The 27,520-nt window shown below is 37.9% G+C and overlaps 1 protein-coding gene across 1 annotated transcript; it reads right to left on the bottom strand.

Moving 5' to 3' along the window:
- Nucleotides 1–8,187: 8,187 nt before the first annotated feature.
- AUG7 (nuclear matrix protein) lies at nucleotides 8,188–27,464 on the bottom strand. Its single transcript, XM_077396704.1, has 9 exons — nucleotides 27,187–27,464; nucleotides 25,955–26,040; nucleotides 17,535–17,596; nucleotides 14,983–15,074; nucleotides 14,685–14,810; nucleotides 13,428–13,518; nucleotides 10,443–10,550; nucleotides 9,538–9,636; nucleotides 8,188–8,576 (listed from the first exon to the last, which is right to left on the bottom strand). The coding sequence occupies exons 1-9, from the start codon at nucleotides 27,318–27,320 to the stop codon at nucleotides 8,367–8,369; spliced, it is 1,008 nt and encodes a 335-aa protein (XP_077252819.1). The 5' UTR covers nucleotides 27,321–27,464; the 3' UTR covers nucleotides 8,188–8,366.
- Nucleotides 27,465–27,520: the final 56 nt, after the last annotated feature.

The raw sequence follows: 27,520 nt of genomic DNA, 5'->3' as shown, positions 1-27,520 counted from the left end.
TCTTCCCTCTAAGAATATCAATCAAGTTGGAAACTTATTTGAGTTCGTGACATGTTTTGAATCTTTTTTTTTTTTTTGGTAAGTCATGTTTTGAATCTTCTTAGGTTAATTGATTGAATTTTCGACCCCCCTTTAATCCAGAAGATGAGATAGGCAAAACCAAAAGTTTCGTTATTTTCTTTCTCTACCACCTGTATGCTTGAAAATAGGGAGAACAAGAGAAAGATCTGTTTTTTTTAAGCTTTTGGGTCTTCTTGGGTATTTTTCTTGTGCAGACTAACCTAGGTTTCATCTGTTTCAGAAAAGTTATCCTATTGACAAACTAAAACATATAATTTTCAAGAGAAATTATATGATGCCCGACCGTCAAAATAAAGGACGGAGAGAGAGAAAACCTCTCTCCCTTGATTTTTAATCCAAGGGAAAGCACCGTTTTTTACTTTTCCTTGGTTCAAAAACCAAGGCAGCAGGTTTTGTCTCCTTCCGTCCTTTACATTTTGACGGTCGGGCATCATATAATTTCTCAATTTTCAAATCCCTCTAGGTTTGTTGTTTGTTTTCGCTTTTATTCACGCCCTCTCATTTATTTTATCCCTTTTGACACATAAAGGGTATGTGTATCTTTTTAATTACAATTGAAAAAATCGTTCTACCATCATGCATTCTATAGTTAAAGCTGATGCTTAGTATTGAATCTAACAAGTAGTTGATGTGATTTAGTGCTAATAAATGACAACCTTTCTTCTTTTCCGGTTTCAAAAGACACTTGGGTTTTCTAAGAAGGTAACTTAGTCGTAGCAATCACTTTCAAGGTTCTTAACCATCCCATGGTCTCTGATCATATCCAAAAGTCTATTTAAAAAGGGATTGTCTAGGCAATTTTGCAAAAGCAATTTTGCAGCCCCTCTTTTACCGGAGAGAAGTGCCACCTTATTCGAAAAAGAGAGGCTGAAAAATTAATTCCTGCAAAATTGCCTAGGAATTCCCTTAAAAAATTATATTAATTATTGCCCCCACCAATCTCCTTTGTAAACATGGCCAAAAAATAGCCAACAAATTGTACCCCATTTGGCTACTCCATGACGATCCATCAGGTAGACAGATTTTAGCAGGTCTGACCAATCCAAATCAGTGAGATGTTTACACCCATACAAAGTGGGGATAACTAATTCAGTGGCTACAATCAAGTAGATGGCCTTGTGTATGAATGATTTAAAGGTTTAGTAAAAAAAAAATTTAAAAGAAAGAAATTTAATTTTGGATTCCTCAAGAACACTTGACAAAAAACATGGAAACTTTAGGGAAATAGAACCATTGTGGTCCCTCCAAGCACTCATGTGGGTCATCAGTACAGAGAATCCTCCCACTGGGAGGTGCCTGTCTTGAAAGCTGCAACTGTTGGAGATTGAAAAGTCACACACCTTGATTGCATATCTCCAGGCCCCACATGTTTGCCAACTCTGTGATTGCTTTCATGGTCCCCAGTCACACTTAATGTATGAAAACTTCAAACTAGTGGGAGCCCAAGATGAATTTCTCTTTACCTTTTATTGCTCAGATAAAATATAGGGGAATTTGATCTCCTAAGGCTCCGTTTCTTTCTTTCGACGTAAAATTAATTTGTTTTATGACATAAAACAAATTTTACGTCCATTTTTACGTCGAAAGAAAGGAAGCCTAAATAACTGATAATGGATGGTCCGATAGGGACCACCTGAATCCAAACTTAAAACGGACAGGACCTAGAATCATTATGAGGATCCATGGACACAGTTCGGGGCCCTATCATAGGATCCGCCGATGGGATCCAGACAACCAACATAAGCCCGCATGACAGTCCTAAATTTGATTTTATTATACTATTTTGCAAAAATACTCTATATATTTTTTATAACTTTAAGTATTATTTCAGGAATATTTAGTAAAAATAAGCCATGCATTTTTTTCGAATTATTCCTATTTTTTATTCATCTCTCGAATCTCAAGTCACCCTCTTTTCTTCCTTCTATAACAATTGACCCCAAGTCCTTGGTCTTCCCGATTAGAACTATGATCTGACCATTCAGTTCAAGAAGAGGAGGGGAATTCCCCGAAGCTAATTCAGTTAGAAGTAAAGTAGATTAAGAAGTTTGATGAAATTTCATTGGGGGATGGTATAAATTAATAACCTTAAAATTAGGCTTGACACACTGTCAGTTAATCTTAGACTAAATGGGTGCAACATCGATGGTGTCACTACCCAGGCTGCTGTCCAACTTGGTACCACATTTTGTAGATGACAACTACAACATATGTAACACTGTCTGAATGATTTCTCCTTGGAATTACTCGCCAAATGATAGAATTAAACAGTGCACTTGTTCCATTGGTGCCAAAATCTTATCCTATGCTCTCTCTCTCTCTCTCTCTCATTGATGGTTTTGGTATGTCTAGTTTATTGAAAAAACAAACACACTGATGCCAAGTTTGCCTTGTCACACAGCTCTGTCTCAAAGAGGACCACCTTTTCAATTTATGGAAACATGACCCACATTAGTGTCTTTAGGCCATCAAAGCGTGGGCCCGACATTCTTTTCAAGACTAATGAGAGGTGTTACAACTAGCATCACTGACTCCAATTGGTAGTTACAGCTATTTTGTCTTTTTTTCTTTGGTTTAAGCAACTTCACCGCCTCTCACATACACTGATAATATCAGCTCGACTCAGCAATGGATAAATGACAAGAGAATGAATGATAGAATCTACCATTGTTTGATCTTTCAGTTTAAGCAGATTTTTGTTGTTTTCCCGCAAGCGATGTGTTGGAAACGTTTTCCATTAGGTGACCCACATTGCCAACCTAGTGTAATTACAATTAGTAGGTTTCTAATTAGGGTTTAAGGCTAATTAAAGTTAATCCCAATTAAGGGTCTAAGGTTAGAAAGAGTTGTAGTGCATGGGGTGACCCAACCCTTATCCCGCTTTAAATATATGTAAAGGTTGATTAATGGGGCAGCACATTAAGAAAAAAGAGTGATTTAGGGCAACACATTACGAGAGGAGTGATGTAGGCAAAGCCCTAGATTCCATTTATCTAAGCACCCGAACATGGGTAGATTGGAAGATCTCTCTAGTGATCGATGAGCTGTGTTTGTAGGCAGCGTCTTCAATGGTTGGATTGCACACATCACCTAGCATCTACATCTGATCATCATGGTCAGAAGTACATGATAGAGCGCAGTTCTAAGAAAACAAAAAATGAAGAAGAAGATTGATAGGATGAGAGAAAAAGAAAATAGACAATGAGTTAAATTGAGAAAACTCGGTCTCCAATGTGCTAACTACACTAAATGTGATTATTCCTTGCTGAATAGCCATACGGCATCTACATTATATAGAAATTGGGGAATGTAAAATAGGAAACATAAATCAACAAAATAGGAAAAGGAAATTAACGAAACCTATTAGAATATGGAAATAACATAAATAAGGAAAACCAATCTAAATTAGGAAACCTGGTTCTAAACGGTTCATTTTCCACAGTAAGAATATTCAATTAAAGCTTACAAGATGTACTCACAATTGAGATAGTTATCTGTTCAACAATGTTGCATCTCTTGATAGAAGGTGAAGCTCTACTGTAAGTATGCCTTTTTTGCCTGTTATTTTTTCTCATGCGTCAGTTGGGATGTGGTGGAACCCGGTCTCAACCACGCGACTCTTACATCCTAACCAATGTGGTGTTCGGCTCGAGCGCATCTATAAGACAAGTTATTGCTTGTAAGTATTGTTCTTGCTAGGCTAACAACTTCAAATGATTCTAGATAGACCCAACAGAAGAGGAAAAATCTCTGCTGTTACAAAAAAGTTATCATTTTTGCTGAAATTGTCATTGCTTTATGGAACATTGAAATCATTTTCTTTTGATCATTAAAATGGGAGTGTAAAGGCATCTTATTAGGCAATCAATTAAGCAAATGGCCTTCACTAACGCTCTCAAAGTGGGCAGCTACTATGATTTCTCTCATAATATAGAAAGTTATAAAGTAGGAAAGAAATTATGGATCCTCCTTTTTGGTAGTGGGATGTTTTGAAAATATTTTAAATTTAAAAGAAGACTTCTTCTTATAGAGTTTGAAACTTTCAATTCCCATTTTTTTTCTTCTTTTCCTTTGAAGTTAGGTAATTTTGTAAAAAAATATTATTTATAAAACACTGGGTTTTCCCGAAAGAGTTATCTCGCTAATTTGGGTAATCCTAAATCAGTATGAACCAATCCGATACTAACAAACCTACAAGTAGAGATTTGATCAGAAGCTAAGATCATCGACAAACACTTAGTAGGATAGGTATGGATCAAATCAACTTGATTTAATCGACGTAGACAGTGAAGAATGAAATTCAAAGATTAAATGAAAGACTAGCACCTTTCAATCAAAGTTAGCTGATCAAAAGTAGAAAATTACACTAAAAGCGTTGAGAGTATTGATATACTCAATTTGACACTGTAAGCAGTGAATTATGCTAAAGAAAATAAGAACATCTGTCTAGCACTCAAACTGTTAAACAAAAATCTATGTAGGAAGTAGACTACCAACTACGAGAAGCACCCAAATCGAGAGATTGCACAAGGTTTTGTGCATACATTTGAGAGAAGAATTACCACATGGATCATGTGCACCTAAAGGAGAACTCAAAGCTTCTTCTTAAGCCTTGAGTCAATTTAAATCAATACACTTTGGAATTTACAATGCATAGAGAATAGAGAACGCTTTCTTCAAAACCCAATAAACCTCTTGACTTCTCCAAAAATATGACTAAATACTAGGTGAACAGACCCAGTATATTAGTAATACTTAACAAATTTTAATTAAAATCATTGGGATAAAAGAGATCCAAGTATATTAATCCTGATTAGTAGTGCAAACCACATCAACGGTGCAAATTGAATAGGCTAGTTGAATTCTAGAGATAGTGGTGCCTAAATCCCTTGCACAATTGGGAGACTATTTTCAAGAAGCTACTTTAGTAGCCTTTCTCTAAGCTTAGACTCAAGTTTAAAAATGAGCCACTGTGCGAGCCTTGTTTCAACTATTTAAAATATAATTGCCTTCATTAATTCCAAGAACCTTGTGAATCCAAGTCAAATAATAGTTGAAAGATTTGACAAGATAAACTGAAGATTGCCTATGTGCTAACGATGGCATGTCTAGCTTACATTTTAAACATGAGCAATAGTAGAAAGTGCAGTTAAAGCAAATTAAACTTTGAGGGCTCAAATTCAATGGTAGATAGATAATGTTGTTTCTTTTGGGGGAGAGTGTTTACTGTTATATTTCTCTTGTATGGGTTAGAGGCAAGGTTCTATGTCCTCCTCTTGTATCTTGTTTTCTTGTTAATAAAATTTAGGGTGCCACCCCGGGTCCCTAGATAAATACTGGGTTAAAAAATCAAAAAATTGAAAAAAGAAAATTCAATGGTGGAGAGATGATGATGAAGCCACGCGTCTTACCATCTTGAGCTCACTTTCTGACTTTGATAAGTACTCCAAGACAACCAGGTTTGCAAATAAGTCAGGGGACTCATTGAAGAACATCTATGCTAAAGAAGTAATGACGATTAATTTTCACATTGATATAATGATTTCAAATTCATGAATGATAAACCATAGTTGCCGGAAACACTTTGGGCGGATGGGAAAATAGTTTCCCAAGAAAAGCATTTCAGAAACATTTCTCAATTGTAAAAAAATAAAATAAATGGAAACGTTTCCGAAACGCATGGGAAACATATGAGAAACGTGTGGGAAACTTGGATGAAATATGGATGAAACGTGTGAGAGACATATGGGAAATATGTGGAAAATGAATATGAAACATGAGACGTACGTGTATAAAGAACATACATAAATAATCTATATATGCCTCTGATTTAAATAAAATTATGAAAAAATTATAAGTGCACCTTATGCATAAAAGCTAGTAAAAATTTGAAATTAACAAATTTCTAATCTAAAGAAGCACATATTTCTTGTCTCTCGTGTTTCATATGTGTTTCCTTTTAACTTTTCTCTGTCATTTCTAAAATGTTTCTAACATGTTTCTTAATATGCTTTTCAAAGCTATTCTCCTGTGATTTTCTATCGCTTTCTTATTTCTCATTTTTTCTCCATTCTCACGTTTTCCGCCTCCATTCATTTGATTGCAAATGAAATTATTGCAGGCGGAATGAATTTGGATGAGAATTTTCTAGGTGGAATATTAATCTCAAAACTAACACGACCATGAAATTAAAGGAGGTTGAATTCAATCTTTTACACAATAACAAAGATAGGACCACAAACAGTTATTGCATTACCTTGGAGTTGTAGGCAAAAATTGGTAAAGTTGTTTTACCAAGGCTCACGTTCCTTGGTAAATCAACTCTACCATTTAGCTAAATTCTAAAACCCGTTACCCATGAGAGGTACTTCCACCACATTTTCCCCAAAAGTAGTATGCTTTCAATCCAAAAGAATGATAGAACAAAACAAAAATGTAAACGAAGGCTGATAGTGACTTCTTCTGTAGCATACATTCAAATTCTTATTGCCTGTTATATGATTTCTAATGAGCTGTACAAGCATGCAGAGTTGTCTAAGATAAGAGGGGAGAATATTGGGCAAAAAAAAGGTTTATTTGTCAGCTTCCAAACAATGGAAATGGAGTATTTGATTACCTATTACCTATTGTAAGAGAAGGACAAAGAGGCAGGAGAGAGAGAGAGAGCAAATGATGGGATTGAAAAATAGGGAAAACAGAAATCTTATTTTAACATTGAATTATGTTTCTTTGTTTACAAACCATCACATGTTCTCCTCACTCATGCCACTTTAGAATCACCTACCAGCCCTCACTACCCTTCTCTCACCTTGGGTAAACAAATAATCCTACCCCTTCCAAAATTTTCACTCCCTCTTGTTTGTTCTCTTGAAAATGACAACATTTCTACATTTTGTTTTGTCTACCCTAGAAAATGACTTCATTTTCAGGAAAGGACTAATAAAAAGGGTGGAATTATCATTATTTTCATTTAATTCCACTAACAGACTAAAAAAATAGAGTAAAGAAACTCTCTTTCAGAGATTCAGAGACTCCAACCCGATGATTAAAGGCAGAAGACAACACCAAACAATAATAATAGGAGTAGTGGACAAAATCATTTATCATTTTGCTACTTCTTCCATTTTTGAAATGAAAAATAAGGAAGAGGGCCCACCACCACAACATCCAATCACAGATATCCTGGGGCCCACAGGCACCCACTCACGTGTTCCTCTTCTAGATGGACCCGTGGCACATTCAATGGAGGTATCAAAGCTTTCACAGTGTTGCCCACTTGTCCTCACAAACTAAGACGACATGGCCACATTTAGCAGGAGAAGATGGCATTTTGTGAGGGTGGGCCATGCTCTCTCGGGGCCCACCATCATGCTGTCATTGAAATAGGAAAGGGCAAGAGTTTCTCTATCACAAATGAAGTGGGGCCAGGTTTTGTTAGTTTGTTTGGGGACATGATCATGAAATATTAATAAGCTCAATGATACATAGAGGACCACCAATCCAAATGCTCTATTATAATGGGTCCCACTTCTTAATTATCGTCGGTACTACCGGCCTAAAGCTGCCACCGTGGTGGTTCGTCGTTACCAATCATATTCATATCAACATCATTGGCATCATTTCAAGGTTATATCTGCATATAATCCATGCCCTCAAAATCACGGACACGGTGTTGACTAACTTGCCCTACTGGGTTATCCTCTAGGAGGGCACGGTGGAAACTTCATTGGAATCCTTTAGTTGGCTCAAATTGAGGGTAAAATGGTCTTTTGAAAGGGCATATATCTGAGTAATTAAATCAATGATGATCCACAAACTTTTAATCTTTACCTTCTTCCCATTTAAGAGATAATTTCAGCTAAAAAGACCCAAATTTTGATAAAAACAAAGCAAATTCGGGTGATTTTCAAGCATGAAACTGCAATGCATGTAAGCTTGTGAAGGCTCCAAGGCTGGAATTTTTCAAAAGAGTGAGGGTAGTTTATGGAAAAGGAGATTTCTAAGGGTATTTTGGGAATCTTAAAGAACAAAAGAGGGGTATTTTTGAATTCCAGATTTCTGTAGTGGGGTAGCTTTGTGATTCATGTCTTGGCACCAACCGGTGAATTATGTGGAAAGAGCATGCAATTATATTCCTCACAGCTGAAGGGGTATTTTGGTCATTTCAATACAACTGATGCCAACCAAAACCTTCCAATAACTCAACTGAAATTGACAACAAACAAAAGATGCAGCCACAAAAGTCTACAACGTATGTTTAAGCCTGTTTTATGAAAAATATAACTCTACTCAAGAACAAGTTCATGGCCAATCTCACCTTTTTCTCGAGCAACAGAAGCTGAAAGGATCCCAAGATCACGATTCAAAAATGTTAGTGCAGACTCACACTCGTCGATTATTCTCATGACGGCCGAAGATGTTTCATCTGATGTTGCTTCCGATCCAACGGCAACCGCTGCATGCGAATCTCGGAGATTCCTCAAGTTCCACAGAAACTGTCATTAGAAATTTGACTTGTCAAGTCCTCTACATCTAAGAAAATTTAAAAAAAAAAACATAAAAATTTCTAAAAAAAACATTTAAAATTTCCTGCTATTCAAAAATAAATATAAATATTTCAAAATTCTGTATGTTGAATTGGTTTGGTGTCCTTCATGTTTTTTCATGTACAGTTTTCTTTACTTCAGTTTACTCTATTTATCAGTCGTCACGGCCACCGGCAAGCCAGACTGGATTACAGCATTCATAAGAATTTGTCTAACGTTCAGACACCCGTGTCGACATGTATGAAATTTTGGTTTACTGAAATTTCAAACGAAATGCCAAAATTCCATAAAAAAAAATCAGAAATTTCCGACAGCGAATCAAGGTACTTTCAGTGTTGGTCCTGGCCGAAAACAGCTTGATTCGGTGTCAGTCCCGGCCAAAATTTCAAACCATGCATGTATCAACACTCTTTGAACACTTGTAAATGTACTACTGGAACTGTCATACTTAATGTGGGTGCATTGAGATGTTATTGTACCGTGTCAAGTGAAATACTATTTATTATCAAATATTATGTTTACCTCCTCTTTTATTATTAACCTTTATTTTATGGGATTTGCTAGGGACCAGCGCAGAAGGCATTTCGCGGATGGGCTGTTGCATGTGACAGCAGCCACCTCAGGTGAAGTACATGAATAAGACAAAATCTGAGCCTGTGAGACTGCTTTCACATGCAACAGCACATCCGCGAAATCCCTTCGGCGATGGTCGCTAGCAAATCCCTTATTTGATTATTAACTCTTCTTTAACTAATACTTGTTCTTATCCCTCTTTCACTATAACTTAAACACTAGACAAACACTCTTCTAAGGTTATATTCATTGTATCCTATCGGTCTCTCTTTTGGAGATTGAAGATAATCTCTGTTATCTGAGTATGTTGTCCGATATTTTTTAGAACTCGGAGTACCTTTAAAAGCATTTTATAAGCCTCCAACAAGCGATTGGCAGCAGGACCAAATCCATGCAACTGTGGGACCTCCATCATGTGTGTCCAAGGACGGATTTCCTACAAAACCATGAAATTTAAGAACATGTAACAAAATTTGTCAACTTTCTTGATCATCAAAGTTCGACAACATCTTAACAAAAAAGTACAATGAAGAAATAAATTTCAGCATTTTCAACTAAGCCATCGACCCATCATCTAGGTTTTAAATTTCGGTATCGGCTATAATTTCGGTCTTCACCGAAACCGAAATTTCAGCCAAAATCCCGAAATTTCGGTCAAAATTCGGTAGAAGCTAACGAAATGGCAGATTTTTCTCCCAAAATTTAGGCCAAAATTCTGTAAAGAAGTAAAAATAATATTTTATTGAAATTTAGACCGAAATTTGTTACATTTCGGGGATTTCGGTTTCGGAACGTTTCGGTTTGGGTGTTGACCGAAATCCGAAATTTCGGTAAAACCTTGCCCATCATAACATCATTGCCGAGGACTTCTTTCTCGGAACATCAAATCTGACTGACTGGCCCTCTAATTTCCAAAGTGAATACAGGAAAATATACTACTGGGGGTCTCTACTCCAAAGTCCAAACTCATTCTGTTGTTAAACGGGTCTCATGAAATCTATAAACCAAAGTTCCAAACCATCTAAATTTGTTTCTGCCATTTCAATCATTTTTGGTAAGAAGTTTTTAAAGAAGATATCAGCTAGTAGTATGCCAGCTGTAGTTCTGTAAGACATTTAAATATTTAATTGTATTTAACAGACAACAGGTTATAATTGTATTTAACAGCGTAGGACAAACTGAATAGAAAATAATTGCTCCTAAAGAATAAAATAAAATAAAAAATTGCAAGAATGTTACTACCTTGGTGTAAATCAAATTGAAGGACCTTGCAGTTTCCAGAAAACAATCCAACTGCGTCCGCAGCTGTGCCTGTGTGTCTGCATATTCCTCATCTGGTTTGTAAGCATGCTACACGCAAGAAGTAAAATCATAATTAAAAACACAACTGAAATGAAAAACAAAGGTAAAAGGGCCAATTTATGATCTGGAACGATTAAGGGTGTCAATTTTGGCTCGGGCTCGGAAGCTCGCTCGAGCTCGGCTCGAATCCTTAACGAGCCGAGCCGAGCCCAATCTAGGCCAGGCTCGGCTCGGCTAATTAAGGCTTGTTAAGAATTTAATATATTTAAATATATATTATATATTAATATATACACTAAATGGGTTGTCCAGGGAGTGAAAGGGGGGGGGCAAAATATGTCACTTCTTTTTTGGAACCCCATTTGTTACTTGGACCACCCCCCGTAGTGTAAAAAGAGTAGTCAAATTACACTAGATAGGGCTGTCCAGGGAAGATGAGGGGTGTGAACTTAATATAACCCGAGCTCGATAAGGCTCGCGAGCTGAGCCAGAGCCAAGCTTTTGAGCTTAACGAGCCGAGCCGAGCCTGGTCAAACTCGGCTCGGCTCGGCTCGTTTACACCCCTAGGAACGATTCAACCCCTATTACGATTTACGGTTAAAAAAGTATTAGTTATCAAAAGAAAAAAAGGAAATGGATGATGAGAAATTCTGGGGAAATAAATGTGGAAAAGCAAATTAGTCTTGGGGGATTAGTAAAAATTTAAATGAATTGCAGCTATGCGACTAGCATTGGAAGCCATGTGAAAAGACAAAATCTGCCTACTTGCAAATGCCCTCGCTTTCTAGAAAAGGATTTCTCATGGGTAAGGCTGAGAAATCCATTTCTGCAACCTCGTGACTACTCACTAGAGGCTGTTCGAGTCATGGAAACAGCCTCTCTGCAAAGCAGGGGTAAGGCTGCGTACATCTAGCCCTCCCCAGACCCCGCAATGGCGGGAGCCTCGTGCACTAGGCCGCCCTTTATCTATCACAAGAAAAAGATATAGTAAAACTTTGGAGGAAAATAACATGGAACCACAACTTCTCCTATTTGGCTGTCTTGTAAATTTGGAAGTCATTGTGAGTTAAGAACACCATGGAAAATGTGGAATGGCAAATCTGACTATTTGTGGGCTTAGTAAATAATGAAGTTTATTGTGACTAAAGTGAGTTGCACATCTCTATACTACTCATGTCCTTTAATAAACCGAAGAAACCAACTTGAGTACTCTGGTAAGAAAAGAGATAAACCTGGGATACGACTACTCACTAGCTGCACCCATACCAAGTAAAATGAGCACACACATATAGTATTTTGAATTTCTCCATGGCTAGATTTGAATATAAATAATACAAAGAGGTGACTTATAAGTTTCTGACTTTCAGATATATAAAAAATCAGTCTTTCCCTTAATGAGAAGCATAGCCTAGAAAACCCAATGAGATCCCACTTCAAAGATACAAAGAACTAACTTGTGATCTGAGCCATTGGAAAGGTCTGATCTGGAACCCAGAAAGATCGAACTGGTCACCAGGCACCAGGCTTGACAAGCCTTTCTATGGAGCAAGGCAACTCAAATAACCTGAGATCTATTTATTCACATGTTTTCTCAGTTTGAATGAAGAATTTTCTAAGCTGCTCCTGATATGGAGCAACAACCTATGAGCGTCTACATTGAATTTCCCAGTCAAAGAAGTTTCAAGCTTTTGGAAGTAATATTTGGGAGTTGTTGGTAGCTGATCAAGTACGAGATTGTTGATATGGTTAAAAGTTAAAACCTACCAATTTTTGTACACTGCACTTTTGATTGAGGGTTTTTAATCTGACCAAAATCATAACAGCCGAGGCACATCCGAAAGTCCATTCCTATTCATTTGAGCCAATAAAAAAATATTGGAAGTGACTACATGTGGATTTATGCGTGGATGGAACCTGGTTTCACCCACTGTTTGGTTGCTCAAAGGTGGCTGAGAGAGTAGTGGAATAAGAAGTCAAAAGGGAGTAGACAAGCATGGAAGATGTCTAGAAGAGTAGTGAAAGAGTGGTAAGTGGTGTTTGGCTGTGCGGCAATCCTTTAAGGCCACGTTTGGATACCTCATGCTTTTGCATTTGAGAGAGAGAGAGAGAGAGAGGGGGGGGGGGGGGGGGGGGGGGGGGGGGGGAAGGGAGGGACGTCTGGCTGCTGCAGCAGCAAGGTTGAGGAGCAGCGAGGGTAAAGGTAATTGCCAAAAATATTGATTTTGAAATAATGTCTTGCAGAACAGATTTGAAAATCAGATTTTTTTCACAGTTGTAGCTGATTTGGAAATCTAAGGATCTGATCCAGTTCCAAATCTCAACTGCAAATGTGAAAAATCCAAATCTAAATCTTGTGGGTATCCAAACGTGGCCTAAAAGAGTAGTGGAAAATGTAGGTGTGTCATTACCAATATAGAGTGTGGTAGAGAGAGATAGGGAAGAGAGAGAGAGGGAATAAGACAAGACCTTTTTTTGCTCTTCTTCCACCCAAATTTCTCCATTTTGGTGAAATTTGGTTGGAAGATGAGAGGAGAGAACATTAGCATCACATGGGTGCCACATAGGAAAAAAATGCAATCATGATGTCCCCATCATGTCTGGGGTCAAATGGAGTATCAATGCAAATTTGGCAACCAAACATGGTCCGGCATTTCAAATTCCACAAATCCCCCACCCTTCTTCCACGTTTTGGGCAACCAAACAGGGTTTAGCATTGACAGGATTGATGGCAACACTAGTATTTGGAAAAAACAAAATGGGACCGCAGGAAGTTAAAGATCTAAATATTAAGAAACTGAAGATTCTCAGACATGGAAAATAACTCGATCTAGCCAATGATCAATTCACTAAGCTAGTCCAAGACGCATACCATGTCCTAAATTACTTTTATGGAAAAAATAACCAGAATATTGCTTTGGAATGAACCTTTGATGCCAATTCCTGAACCATCTGTTCTAAACTCAACAACTTCTTTGAATGCTCCAAAAGCTTTAACTCCAACTCAGAAACATCTGGCCTGTAAATGGGATTTGATTAAAGAAAAAGGGAATTACTAACTCTATCAAACTTTTAGTGAATCAGGTTTATCTACCTTCAAGAACAAAGAACTTTGCAAGCAATATAAATGAAAATAGAATACACAAAAATCCAACAAATGCAGTGGCAAAATATGTAACCCAGTAAAAGTCGGAGGTAACATATCCAAATGTACAAAATTCATACAAGCATCATATAACCAATCATTTTTTGCATAATATGCAATATAAGTTTATTTCAAAATATATGAAACTAAAAAAACCCATGAAGGGAAAAGAACATAATTTCAAGCGGGTCAAAGATTTCCCTACAAATAACTCTGCGCTAAGAACACCTTCCTAGTATGGGAGTTCACTATCTTGTTCATCGCAAAGAGCACATGCCACATCAAGAACCAGATAAATCCAAAATCGCATCAATAATACAAGCTACTTAACCACGGCCGTGGCTCTTCTTCTAGCCCAAACTTTGGTGTTTTACTTCCACTGCTATGCAAGAGAAGTTGCAAGTAGTTCACAACATTCGATTCCTATGTAAAAAGTATGCCTTTCAAATCCAGACATGTCCTTGTGGACTGAATAAATGTGCCCACACATAATGGACACCATGTTGATATGGAATCCCCAGTCCAAAATGCACACACCCCACTTTTTATTTTACTTTGCCGTTTATCTAACTCCTGTAGCAGACACCCAAGGACGGATCCACCAGTAGCTGTGACCGGATCAGAAGCAAGGACAGGGCCCTGGCCTAACTTTGGACTTCAAATAATTATTTGTTGGTCACATTATCTCATTATGTCCAACACTAAGGAAAGCTTCAATCTCACTTACTAAATATTTACTGGTTGAAGACATAAAGAGTTCTCTATTTTTAAGACTAAACTTCTGTTTGGAGTGAAACATCCAAACGCCATCTTAATATTTGGTCTAAACTAGAAACAGGAATCCAAATTAAACTCCCTCTATCATTGTCGAACATTTATTATGAAAATCTTCCAAACAGTGCAATAAGTTATGAAGGTATTAATTCATCAACACTTGCAGCTTGGGCACATTCAGGTGTCGACATTCAAAGCTTTGGCATGAAATAATGAATTTTTTTTCTCTAAGTCTCATGATAGATAGAGAACTAAATATTGCTTACACTGGAAATATTGACTGAATCTGCACATCTGCAGGAAACAGCTTGCATTCTTCAGAAAAAATTTGAGCTTGTTTTTCAGCAATGGAATCCAACAGTTGTATATCCTTTGCTACCTGCTCATCAACACTAAAAGCCAAACCAGAATGCAAGCCAAATGTCAACAATAAATAAGAAATAAATGATTTTGAAAAAGCAAAAAATTGTGCTCCATTAAATTTGAACCGCTACTTAATGTGAAATTTTATTTATGCAATATGAAGAATGATGTACATAAACAAATAAAGTAGATCATCTCAACCTCCATTCTGGATTATCAGCATAGCAGCTTGCTTCCACAAGATCTACAATTAGACGAAGCATTTCAGACCGGTCTTCATAACTTCCTCGCCCCTGTAATTAACAGGCATCAGCATTTAAGAACCTCAAACCTGTTTGGATTGCAGGAAAAACATTTCTGACGGAAAAAAATTTCTTTAGAAAATTATTTCTTTCCACGATTTAGAGGGAAATGGTAAGATTATTGTTAATTTAGGGGGGTATTGTCATAAATTGAAGGTCCCCTTAAATAAAAATTGAACAAGTTTCGTTCAAGTTATCTTATTCATGTGTACAAAAAGTACGAAAATTAAAAAATATTTTTCCTTTCCAAGCATTTCCAAAAAGTTCCTGCAATCCAAACAGGGCCTAAAGGGACTAAAAGAAAATGAACTTTCTCGCATGAAACATAAAAGCCGATTAGATTTGAAGCAAATATAACTTATATTAAGTGAGTCACACAAATAGAGGTAAGAATCATTGATACTTGGAGAAAATGAGGAGTGATGTTAAGTGGTTTTCTTTCCGACAGTCAGAGGATAAAAAGTGTTCAAGAGATGACCAAAATATCCCTCATCTAATTGTAAGCATTCATTTCCAAATTATTACATGAACTACTTGATGGTGTATTCAACGGAACACCAGATTTGCAGATCGGCAACCATTGTGACTCTAGTGATGTTCAAATCAATAAGCAATTCAATTAAGTAAAAATTATCAGTTCACATTATTCACATGTGCGATGTGATATTACCATTTTTGGTTCCAAAAACATGTCATCTTGGCATGCAGATTATACTGAAACTGAACTCTTCCTTTGCAAACAAGAAATATTTTTTTGAACAAAAGGTAATATGACCTCAAGCGCGCATCTTATATTTTCTAAAAATCAGAAGCAGCGTCAAGAAACACCATTCAATGTATAAACGTAACTCCTCACCACTCAAGCAAGCAAAGTTTTCCTTAATATTGGCTTTGGTACTTGCCCAGTCAAGTAGCCTAACCTTCATCATCTGTCAATGTACATCTATGTTAGCTGAGACCACTCCAGGTAGTTCATGTCATCAAATTTAACTATGGTTATCTCTAAGGAGACTCTCATCTACTCTTGTTCTTCTTCTTCTCCTTCACTCTACAATAACAATGGTATTAGACGTATCACCAGTCCCTATCGCACCAAATCCAATTCTCAGAAGCCCAGTTTCCCTATCGGTAACCTCCAAAGTCACAAAGTCAACATCTTGGTTGTCGGAAAACTCAACTAATCCTAGTTGAGTCACTCACTAAACAGTACCTGGTCACACTCTGTACAAGATATAACCATCACTGGTCACCCTACTATGACCTTCGAACAAAAAAACACATTGGGCAGTAAAATAGATGGAGAAAAAGCAATACAACTTGCCATTTTTTTTTCAGAAAAAAAAGGTCCCTCCACACTTCTCCAAATCCTATGTGATCACTTTTGTTCTTTTGGGATTTTTAATCCACGCCAAAATTTCACCATTTGCTCTAGCAAAGACCCTTGATCAAGAAATCACATCCGTTTTATCAAAACTATTTTTCAAATTTTTTGAGAAAATGACACAGACAAGCATCCAAATGATAACAAAAAATTCTTAAAGAAAAACATCTTGAGAAAACCTGCTTTGTCGGGGGATGGGTAGGAGCATTAGAACAACTCCCCCTCTATGACAATTTTTTATTAATGTAAGAATGCAGATAATTGCAAGTATGCCTTTATGACCCTCGTAATAACAATTATACACTTCAACATTTAGGATGGAATGGACCGTGCTGTTTCTGCCATGCACGACAAGGTATGTCACTAGGTGTTTGATCATGTTCAGCCATTATGCATGGTTATTTAAAAAAACCATTATGGATGGTTGTCTTGCTTATGTGATTGGTTTTAGGTGTGTGTTGGTGTTTATTCTAGCATTTTCCAATGTTTCATCTTAACTTTCCATCATTTCCATTGACATTCATGAACTTCCACAATTTTTATAGGATTTCCATGAACTTCCAGACATCCACGAACTACTAACACTTCTGTGGGACCAATGCCCATACTAAAACCAACATTGGAAACCTGATAGAGAGGGTTTCAAAACTTGAGAAATACTAATTTTGAAAAATGGAAGATCTTCTCCGAAATCTTTGATCACCTAAGCTCTGATATCATACCATGAAAAGGTTATCGAGAAAGAAAGTGAGAAAGATGGAGAGAAGAGAAGCAAACCCCAAGCAATTCATGGGGTTTGTATATTTTGTTTCCATAGTGAGATACAACCCTTATCACTATCTTATAAGATGTGTTACATTAATTACAAGATTGTTACTAGTTAAGAAACACACCACAATATACTTATATATGCATCATGCTGAAACCATGTGAATTCTTTGTTATCTCCAACAAAAATATCATTACAAATTACAAGGTTGATTTGGTAAATAATGGATTCGTATAGATAGATAGTTACTAATACAGTGTAAGATGTTCATTCGCTTAAATGTGATTAGTCAACAACTCACTTGGATGGCTTCTGTGTCAATTGTAGGTGTAATACCCAGAAACTTTGCTATTTCTGCCAAATCTGCAAAACAGCATCATTACATGAATAGCATATTGGATAATATAAATAGACTACTGATATCCGTGCGACCATGTTTTGATAATCGGGAGAACTCACCTTGTTTTACTTTTTTTAACTGGATGCTGAGAGCTTTGGGGGAATGTAATAGCCTTTGAAACATGTAAAACAAGGTGAGTTCACCCGATTATCAAAACATGGTCACACGGATATCATTCCCCTGTAAATATATGCAAATATATATTTTTGGTAGTGAAAATCATAAAATTTAGGCATTTTCCACAATGAAGTTTGTGTTATTTGATTTGCTTTTCCTTTTATACAATATAGGTCAAACCAGTGTAGGTGTCAGGCCTAAATTTAAGGGTGTCAATATGATGTAGTATCATTTGCAGGGAAAATATTGTTGTAAATGGCTGTCCCAAATGTTGAACCGAAAGGTGCCAATTGGATGAAAGAAGGGTTGAAATGAGCCACTACAGAATTTCTGAACTAGTGAAATGTGACTGTAATGGAAGTTTCCTCTCCGAATCAGTGTTCAAAAAATAGGCCTGGCCCCATCCAAACCAAGTATCTCAAGATTTTCTCAAAGTGTCTTCCAATATGGTAAGCCTCAGAGGAATTCAACTCACAGGTCACTAACCACCCTCTTTGTGGGGACAAAATGTGAGGACCGACTCAGGTGCTAACTGACTGATATGTAGCCTTTAAAAGCTCTCGGTTGAGAGGAATTCCATAGCCATTTATACTTGCAAGTTTTTTTAAAAAACAAAAAGAAAATTCTTGTAGAAGGAGTGGATTCTCAAAAATCAGAACAAATTCAGACAATGTGTTAACAAGGCAGCACTAAAATGAATTAGTGAGTTCACACCTTAGCAGCCTAATCATCACAAAGTAACCCAGTCGTTTTGCAAAAGATGCAACCATAGCCTCACGAACTTCTTTATTTGATGTAGAAATTCCATTTTTAATCACAGTTGGGTATTAACAATGACTGAGGCTGAAGAAAATCTACTCCTCTGTAATAGCCAACGTTTTTAACATGAACGAATTCCCAGATGATATTAGCGCCCAGAGTAACTACAGAACTAACTGGCTACAATGAAAATTACTCAACTGGCTTTAATGTTCCATTGCAACTACAATTTCGCACTTTAAGGACGTTTGCAGAGCCAATTTTTACCCAGAAACATGTGTCATTACAGAGAGGGCTATACCTATTTCGGATCCGGTGAGACTTTTTAGATCTAAAGCTGATAAAAGGAAGCTACTCAAGATCTATTAGCAGTCTGAATGTTGATGCCCAAATTGATGAAAGAAAACTTCAAAACTGCATGGAGGTGTTCTCATTTTGAATACATGTGCGAACTGTAAACAATCTGAACTGTGTAACTTCTCTGATTATGATGAAAAAAACTCGTTAAAAACCTTCTTCTTAATGAAGTTCCAACACTCAAAGCAAGGTTCCTACCAAGGATTCTTAGTAGACGAGTTGTAGTTGAAATTTTTTGAAAGACAACAATAAAATTCCAATAACAAGGCATCACGAACAACACAGTCCAGAAATCAGCCCAAAAACTGTACTGGATGTAATTTCATGGAAAAATTCACTCCAATTCGTTTCAGGAACCTTCTCACCTTGCCGATCGTTCACAATTCTAAACCATCACAAGCAGATTTAGATATTCCCTATCGATCTAAAGGAGAGGATCACGCATAGCCATCCAAATTTGAGCAATTTCAGCCATGAACATACGAACAACAAGAAAATGAGCTTTTCTTCATTGCATGCAATTCCTGAATGGAAATCCAATGCAGCTGAGCAAGGAGATGAACAGCTTCTGCTTCAAGGAGATGAATCCTTGCACTCAAAAGGAGAAGAACAGCTTCGAGTTGATGAATCCTTGCACTCGCAAGGTAGAAGATGGAGATTAAGAGACCAAAAGCTTGCAGATCAAGCCCTCTCTCTCTCTCCCTCTCTCTCTCTCATACGATTCTAACAAGGAAATTTCTCCAAAGGGAGCTCTCCCTCCAAGAAAAAGAACTCAGGTCTCCAATTACAAATTCAATTTTCACCAAAGTCTGAAATGAAAAAAAAAGAGCGAGTTGGCTTTTATAGCTACTGGCAAATGAGAGTTATGCCTGAAGTATCCCTAACAATGTGGAAAGGTCTAATGACCCATTTAGGCCACTAAGCTGGTTTATTCCCAAATGAAAATGAAAAGATCACTAACCAGCCCCTTGGCTGGCCCACCACCATGAGTTTGAAGAGGAGATACTAGTCGCAATTGCATCACTACATATATAAAAATATTTGTATCCATGTATGCGTATGCTTGTGTATCATAAATGACAATGACAATTCACCTCGTTCTAACAAACAAAGAAACTCTATGCACAATAGAAAAGCCTATAACTGCAAGTGTTGTTTCCAACTTCTTGAAAGCTTAGCTGAATCAGAAAGAACCGAAACAAATGAGCATCAAGTCATGAAAAATCTCAAGTCACCGGATATTCCTTAAAACACATGGGGCAAGGTTATGGGGATTCATAAACCTCAAAAACTTCACTCAAACTGTGAGATTGAGGGCCAACGACAAAAAGTACCCTGAAAAACTTACTCCAATGCAAGAAGCCCCATTGCTTAACAAACATGGTACACAAACATCAAGCAACCAACCTATATGCTGAATAGACCTAGGGAGAATCAATATGTAATCAAAGTAGAAGCTTCCTCAAAAGTGTTCATGTTAAAAGTCATTGAAAGGCATGTCAAATACTTAATTGGACCTAGCAACTTGTTGGAGCATGGAATGACGTACTAGATTATACACATCAGACTTCGCAAGTGCGGATAGCAGGTGCTTGTCTACATCTAGAAATCATCTTTAATCTAATGTATTTCGTGAAGATACTTTGTATCAAATGACAAAATCCCATGTGCACCAATATGTTACTAGCATATCACAAGTATCTCGGATGAGTGAATTGGGGCTTCTAAAACCCCATTTCGTTTGTGTTTCAAAGTTGGGGAAGGTAGATAGAGATATTTTCAGTATACTAGATGATACATACTATAAATTCTTATTGTCTAGACTCTAGACCTATGCATGAATATACTAGATCTATTTTCTCCTTTTTGATCTTATATTGTGAAATTATACTTTGAAATTTGAATAAGCATCATGGAGAACTGATTTATGATTTTTTTTTAATAATAAAAACTGGAGTGATATTGGTCGACTCAAAATTTCTCTGGCAAACCAGCAATGAATGAAGATGTGATCGATGCCTTCCCTAGCTATTATAGAATAAGGTGCAATTGCTGGAGGTTACCCCTGTCGGTGGACCACCCAGAAAATGCATTTTAAAACGCACTCCTTCCTAAGATGCGAACATATTTAGCTTTATATTGTTGTTGCCAAAAGGAAAAAGATGTTACACTTATTTTAAGAATATCGATAATCTTAGCTTTCCTGCTTGGGACGTAGTTTATCATCAAAATGCTATTTAGGATCGTTGTCCATCCGAAAGTGCACACTCTAGGTGGAGCGGGATCCTCCATACCCTTTTAACTGACAAGGCAGACTGAGTCGATTGGAGATTGTAGTAGAAAGATTGAACAGTGAATATTCATTTTGAGTTCCATTTTCAAATACTTTTATCCTCCCCAACAATCATTATGAACTTCCTCCCCAAAAGAGTCCATGAGCTCAGTTACCCTATTGGTTTCCCTATCATAAAATTTGTGGCGGACACAAACGTACCCGGATATCTTTCCATTAGTACAGACCATAGCATTTGATGAGTAGATGGCTTGTATTCTAGCAGTGATATAGCACACCCTAACGTAGTGTTTAAAAATGTGGATGCGGCGCAGAACGCGGCCGAAGAAAATCCTAGTCGACTCGCAGGACACGGTCTAGTACTCGGTTGACAGGGCTGAGGTCTCTGTTGACGTGGTCATTCGGGAGAGTCAAATGAGATTTTATTGACTCTATAGTCCAAAACACAGCAAAACACAGCGGCAAAATGCGGAATGCAACCAAGGTAAAAGGGCGTCGACGTGGGGGAGTCCACGATGATATGGGGGTAGACCTGGCAAATGGATGGGCCGGGCCGATTTTCACCCAACCCGTACGGGTCCGGGTCACAAATGACCCGGAATTTTACGGGTCAAAAATGACGTAACCCGGACGGTTTGGATGGACCCGCGGGTCACCTAGTTTTTTTTTTTTTTGCCCACACCATAGGATGATCCAAACCGTCCATTTGATGGGAAAGCCTCTGGAAATGATTTTTGGGGCACTACCTATTTACATTGTGGCTAGACCTAGCAAAAAGTGACATGGACCCGCAGGTCCACCCGATCCGCCCGGAAATTACGGGTCCGGGTCACTAATTAGTGACCCGTGTGAAATTGGCCCGCGGGTCCACCCGGCCCGTAAAAACTGGGCCGGGCTAGGTGGACCCGCGGGTGCCCGTAACAGCCTGATGAATTTGTAAACTAGTTTAAAAGGAACGGAGAAATTATGTAAAAAGAAAGATGAAAGAGGGTACAGAGAAAAAGACAAGAGGTGATGATGGTTTGGGTGAATAAAAGTGGAGGAAAAGGTTGAGAGAGAAAGTGTAGACCAAGAAGAAGTTAAAAGAGATAAGAGTGGTACGTATAATGGGTAGTGGAGAGCATAAAAGTACTGTGAAATGACAAAGAGATGTGTTGGGAAGAGAAAAAGGTTAAAGTAGGTTGTAGGTAGCGGAGAAGAGAAAAGTATCCTGAAATGACAAGAAGATGTGTTGGGAAGAGGGTAAAACGAAGAGATGGGGTTTTCACTTGTAAGGGCTGTTGTATCTCTCGTAGAGATGAAAGATGTAGGTTTGAACGGGCAAAGGAAGGAGGTTGGTGGCGTCAATGAGAGAAATATACGGGAGTGGAAGCCTAGGATCAATGAGCCGACGAGAATGGTGATATAGAGATGATATGTAGCAGCAGTTGGATGTAATGAAGGTGAGGAAGCAATATTCCTAGGATTCTTTTCACGCTGAAATGGACGGTTTGGATCATCCTATGGTGTGGGCTGACAGATGGAAATATTACTGGAAATATTGCTTCCTCATCCTCATCACATCCAACTGCTGCTACATATCATCTCTATATCACCATTCTCGTCTGCTCATCGATCCTAGGCTTCCACTCCCGCATCTTTCCCTCATTGACGCCACCAACCTCCTTCCTTTGCCGGTTCAAACCTACATCTTTCATCTCTGCGAAAGATACAACGGCCCTTACAAGAGAAACCCCCATCTCTTCGTTTTTCCCTCTTCCCAACACATCTCGTTGTCATTTCAGGTACTTTTCTCTTCTCCACTACCTACTACCTACTTTAACCTTTTTCTCTTCCCAACACATCTCTTTGTCATTTCACAGTAACTTTCTCCTCTCCACTACCCATTATACGTATCACTCTTATCTCTTTTAACTTCTTCTTGGTCAACACTTTCTCTCTCAACCTTTTCCTCCACTTTTATTCACCCAAACCATCATTACCTCTTGTCTTTTTCTATGTACCATCTTTCATCTTTCTTTTTACATAATTTCTCCGTTCCTTTTAAACTAGTTTATAAATTCATCAAGCTGTTACGAGCACCCGTGGGTCCACTCGGCCCGGCCCAGTTTTGACGGGTCGGGTGGACCCGCGGGCCAATTTCAAACGGGTCACTAATTAGTGACCCGACCCGTAATTTACGGGCGGACCGGGTGGACCCGCGGGTCCGGGTCACTATTTGCCAGTACTACATGGGGGAGTTTTAAAACTATGCCCTAACGGACTAAATTCAATCCGTTTTCTTGGTTTTCTACAGCATCTTGGACTGTAGCCTATTTGCCGCTAATCACTGAAAAATTAGGAAAAAGGTTCGTGAGGGGCAAAGATTTACACCAAGGGTGTCCCCAAAACAAAATTATGTCACATTTTTAAGCTCTATAATGAATTCCTTTAAGGAAAGAACACTTATGCTTCAAGGTATCTCTCCACAGAGTGGTTCCACTATGTTTATCGTTATCGTCTGATAACCATCTCCCAAATTTGTAACCATACTTGGGCTCGATGACAGATGCCAATAGGTGAGATCTCTATTCTCCAAATCTCCAAAACCATTTACCCAATAGAGCCTTATTCAAAAAAATTTAATTTCGAAAGCTCGGACCCCCACTCATTTTAGGGAGGGAACATCCTCCCACCTAACTAGGTCGTATCGTCTATCTTCAGGTCAGTCAGCTCAAACAGAGTTTCTCTAATTCTAATCAATATGGTTTACAACAGTCGTAGGACAGCAGAAAAGTGAGAAATAGATGGTATGGAGGTTCAAGGGGACTGCTTTTATCAAGTTATGTGGCCCCCCAAGGAGATCATGTGCCTGTTCCAAGAGTACAGACATCTTTCCACTTTCTATAACATGATCACACAAGTGTTTCTTAGGTCTGCCAATACAAAGTGGGAGCCAAAGATATGTGCAAGGAAATTGATCCACATACCATCCGATCGGTCCGTCAAATTTATTTCTCTTCCACGGACAAATGAATGCCCACGAGTTTAAATTTGTTGAAATTTGTTCTTTGGCCTATCACAACTTCAATTTTAACAGTTTGTCCTCGTCGGCCTAGTTAAAAATCAAGGTAGTGTCAGCAAACTATAAATGTGATATCTAAACTCTCAGGGCTCCCAAAACAAAACCTTTGATAAGACCACTCTCCCTGACTTTTTCCAACATTCTGCTCAAACAATATGCTATAATGGAGAATAGAAACAGGGACAAGGTAGCTCCCTGTGTCAAGCCCACGAGAAGATTTGAAAAATCCTTGAGGGAACCACTGACTAAAATAGAGAACCAAACTGAAGAGATACACCTTCGGATCCACAATCTCCAATTCTCATCAAAGCTCATTCTAGCCATTAAGTAATCCAGACAGTCTCATTCCACCCGATCATGTGCTTTTTCCTTGTCAAGCGCACTTCCTTTGATTGAATTTCAGGAGTAATACTCTACCAGCTCATCAGCAATTAAGGCTCCATTAAGAATCTAGTGCTCGTGAATAAAAGTCGAATGGTTAGGGACATAATCTTGTGCAAGACCTTCTTGATTCAATTGGCCAGAACCTTCGCCACCATCTTGCACAGACCACCCACTAAGTTAATAGGTCTGAATCTGAGATCTTCTTGGGTCCATCCACCTTGGAAATTGAAGCAAAAAAAGTGGCTCCCAAACTTTTATTGAGCACGGGATCCCTATGAAAAGCCGCAAGCAGCTCAACGACGTCTTCCTTTACTATCTCCCGTAAATCTTGAGACGGAGCAATACAAAACTCATCAAGACCTAGAGCACGATCCTTATTAAGCAAGAACAAAGCAACCTTGATTTAGGGATGCCAACCCTTGAGGGAGATTCTCTCAATCCCATCGGTTGGCTTCATGGGGAGCCATCCCCATCCGTGGATATTTGCTCACTTTTTTATGAGATCCAGGACCAACTGAAGGGCCTCCCCATTTCCTTTCAGCATGTTGGAAGCTCTGCCAACATCAATGTACACAGACTAGCTAGATTGGGAGTTAATAGGGAGAGGTTGGAGATTTTTTATTTCCGTTCTCCGTGAGGGCTTGGGTCCTCCATTGTTTTACACTTCTTATGTGATCCTTTCTTTTGTATCTGACCACCTCTATCACAGGGTTTCCACCTTTCTTAATAAAAAAATTCATCAATCAAAAAAAAAAGCAGGCTTGACTTCTTCCTCGGGAAAAAAAGCCTCTAACCCGTCCCTATCACGATTGTCAAGCTGGTCAAAAGCTATCTCTTCTGGGATGGGAAAACCATATCTCTCAGAACAATACAAGGACGAGTAATATTGGCCATGCTATACTACAAAGTTTTAAAAGTCAATCCACTATTCAAAAAGTGCCAAGGCAACCCAACCCAGTCAAGAATTGGATAGAGTTAATGCGATAACTCAATATTCTTAAACCCCGAGTAAACTAATGATACTGATCAAGTACTCTTAATCAGGTACCTGAAAGCTAGAAAAATGAAACAACATATGCTTTTCAACTCGAAAGAACTTGGCAGGGTACTAAACAAATTTTTTAGTCAATTATGAGTCGAGTTTCGAATTTTAAGGCTTTTTCATATGGCAAATGGAATAGTTGAATACAGTACAGGTTTGTAATAACAACAGCAAAGGAACTCCAATCATGCATTACTTGAAAAAGCAAACATATCTACGACCTTAACCAACATGATTAATCCCAGCATTGCCGATCCAACCATTCATCACCAAACAGCATATAAGTCAAGACGAAACAAAGTTACATTGTATTCGAGCTGTCTCTTCATCACGATCCATGCCATCACCTTGCAAACTTTGTTGCGTGAATGGGGATTTATCACCTAAAAGCCTGTAAAGTTTATCAAAGTGTGTCATTATCATTGTAATCTGATAGATCATTTAATAAGAGAAAAAATCTTCATCTAATAAATTAATACAATTTGCTGTACAGAGTTGCGATATGCATTGCAAACAGGGTCTTGTATTTTGCCGATTATACAAGACCCCGATGGACTAATGTGCGCGACACACACACACGGGTCGAGCTAGGTATTTTGGTAATTTTCTCAATATATTGGCATTGATATATATAAGCCACTTGTTACGGTTACGGGTAGGGAGGTTTTTTTTTTTGTTTTCTTCGCTAAGAAGAAGAGTTTGTAACCCTAAGCATAGTGAAAGCTCTTCTCCTGTGGATGTAGGCACAATGCCGAACCACGTAAACCTTGTCTTCTTGCATTGTGTGGTTTTATTTTCTCACATTCTCTTTTGACGTTCACCACAAATGATCCTTATTCGAGAAGGTATTTCTTGAGTTTTCTACAAAGTAGACAGGTCAAATGGAAGCACTGAAGCAACACTGCTTTACTGTGATTGTTTTAAACAGAAATAAGAAGAGATGAAACAAAAATAGAAAATGGTCAAAGTTTCAAAGATATTAGATAGTGAAAGAAAAAGAAAAGAAAGACAGATCTTCGACCACATTTCAATTATAATTGTACTCAATCATCGTATAGTTGCATGAAAAAGAACATGGAATGTTTGAATTTCAATAAGCATAACAATAAAAATAGAGAGAGAGAGAGAGAGAGAGAGAGAGAGAGAGAGAGAGAGAGATTCAAAATTGGACTTCTCGAGTCGAAACAATAGTAGAATAAAAAACAATAACAATGGCTCCAAAGATTCAAAACCCTAACGGGCCGTTTGGATATAAGGATTTTATAATTAAGGACTGCAAAATCCAGTATTTTACAAGCTAAAACATAGATTTTATAACCTAAAACCTGGATTTTATAAGCTAAAATCCAGGTTTACAATCCTGGATTATAAAATCCATGTATCTAAACGAGCCTTGAGAGATTGTACATTTCAATTATAATTGTACTCAATCAGCGAAAAAAAGTACAACTTAACAATGAGTTAAAAGATTCAAAACCCTAAAGAGATCGGATACATTAGTCTATAAGAAAAAAGAAAAGGGAAAAAGGGAAAGTGCCTGAAAAAGAGCCACTCGAGAAGGCCGTATCTCTCCATACCAGCAAAGAGGAGAGATTGGGCAGGAGCATTTGCTCTTGGGTAATTTAATACCACCAATTTCCTTTGTATTTCTTCCATTTGCTTCGTTGCCATTTGATTTTTTTTTTATTTTTTTAAGAAGAAGAAGAAGAAGAAGTAGAGATGAGCTGAGAAGGAACGATCCATGATTTAAGTAGGGCGCTGATATTCTCGCTCCCCCTACAGTCGCTATTCGCTCCCCTTGACGCTGCTTTAACGTAAAACGTTAAAGAGTACAGTAGGTTGCTTTACCGGCTGGGGTATTTACCAAAAGC

Source organism: Tasmannia lanceolata, unplaced genomic scaffold, assembly GCF_043159265.1.
Source record: "Tasmannia lanceolata isolate RefF3 unplaced genomic scaffold, GAP_Taslan_0.1 ptg000015l, whole genome shotgun sequence".
Lineage (NCBI taxonomy): Eukaryota > Viridiplantae > Streptophyta > Magnoliopsida > Canellales > Winteraceae > Tasmannia > Tasmannia lanceolata.
This window is presented reverse-complemented; position numbering and strand designations above follow the sequence as displayed.

Coding starts and splice junctions, on each gene's coding strand:
- AUG7 (XM_077396704.1), bottom strand. CDS start 27,320: ATGGCAACGAAGCAAATGGAAGAAATACAAAGGAAATTGGTGGTATTA. Junction 26,041..27,186: donor CTCGAGTGGCTCTTTTTCAG/GCACTTTCCCTT, acceptor TAAACTTTACAG/GCTTTTAGGTGATAAATCCC. Junction 8,577..9,537: donor CTTATAAAATGCTTTTAAAG/GTACTCCGAGTT, acceptor TTCTAATGACAG/TTTCTGTGGAACTTGAGGAA.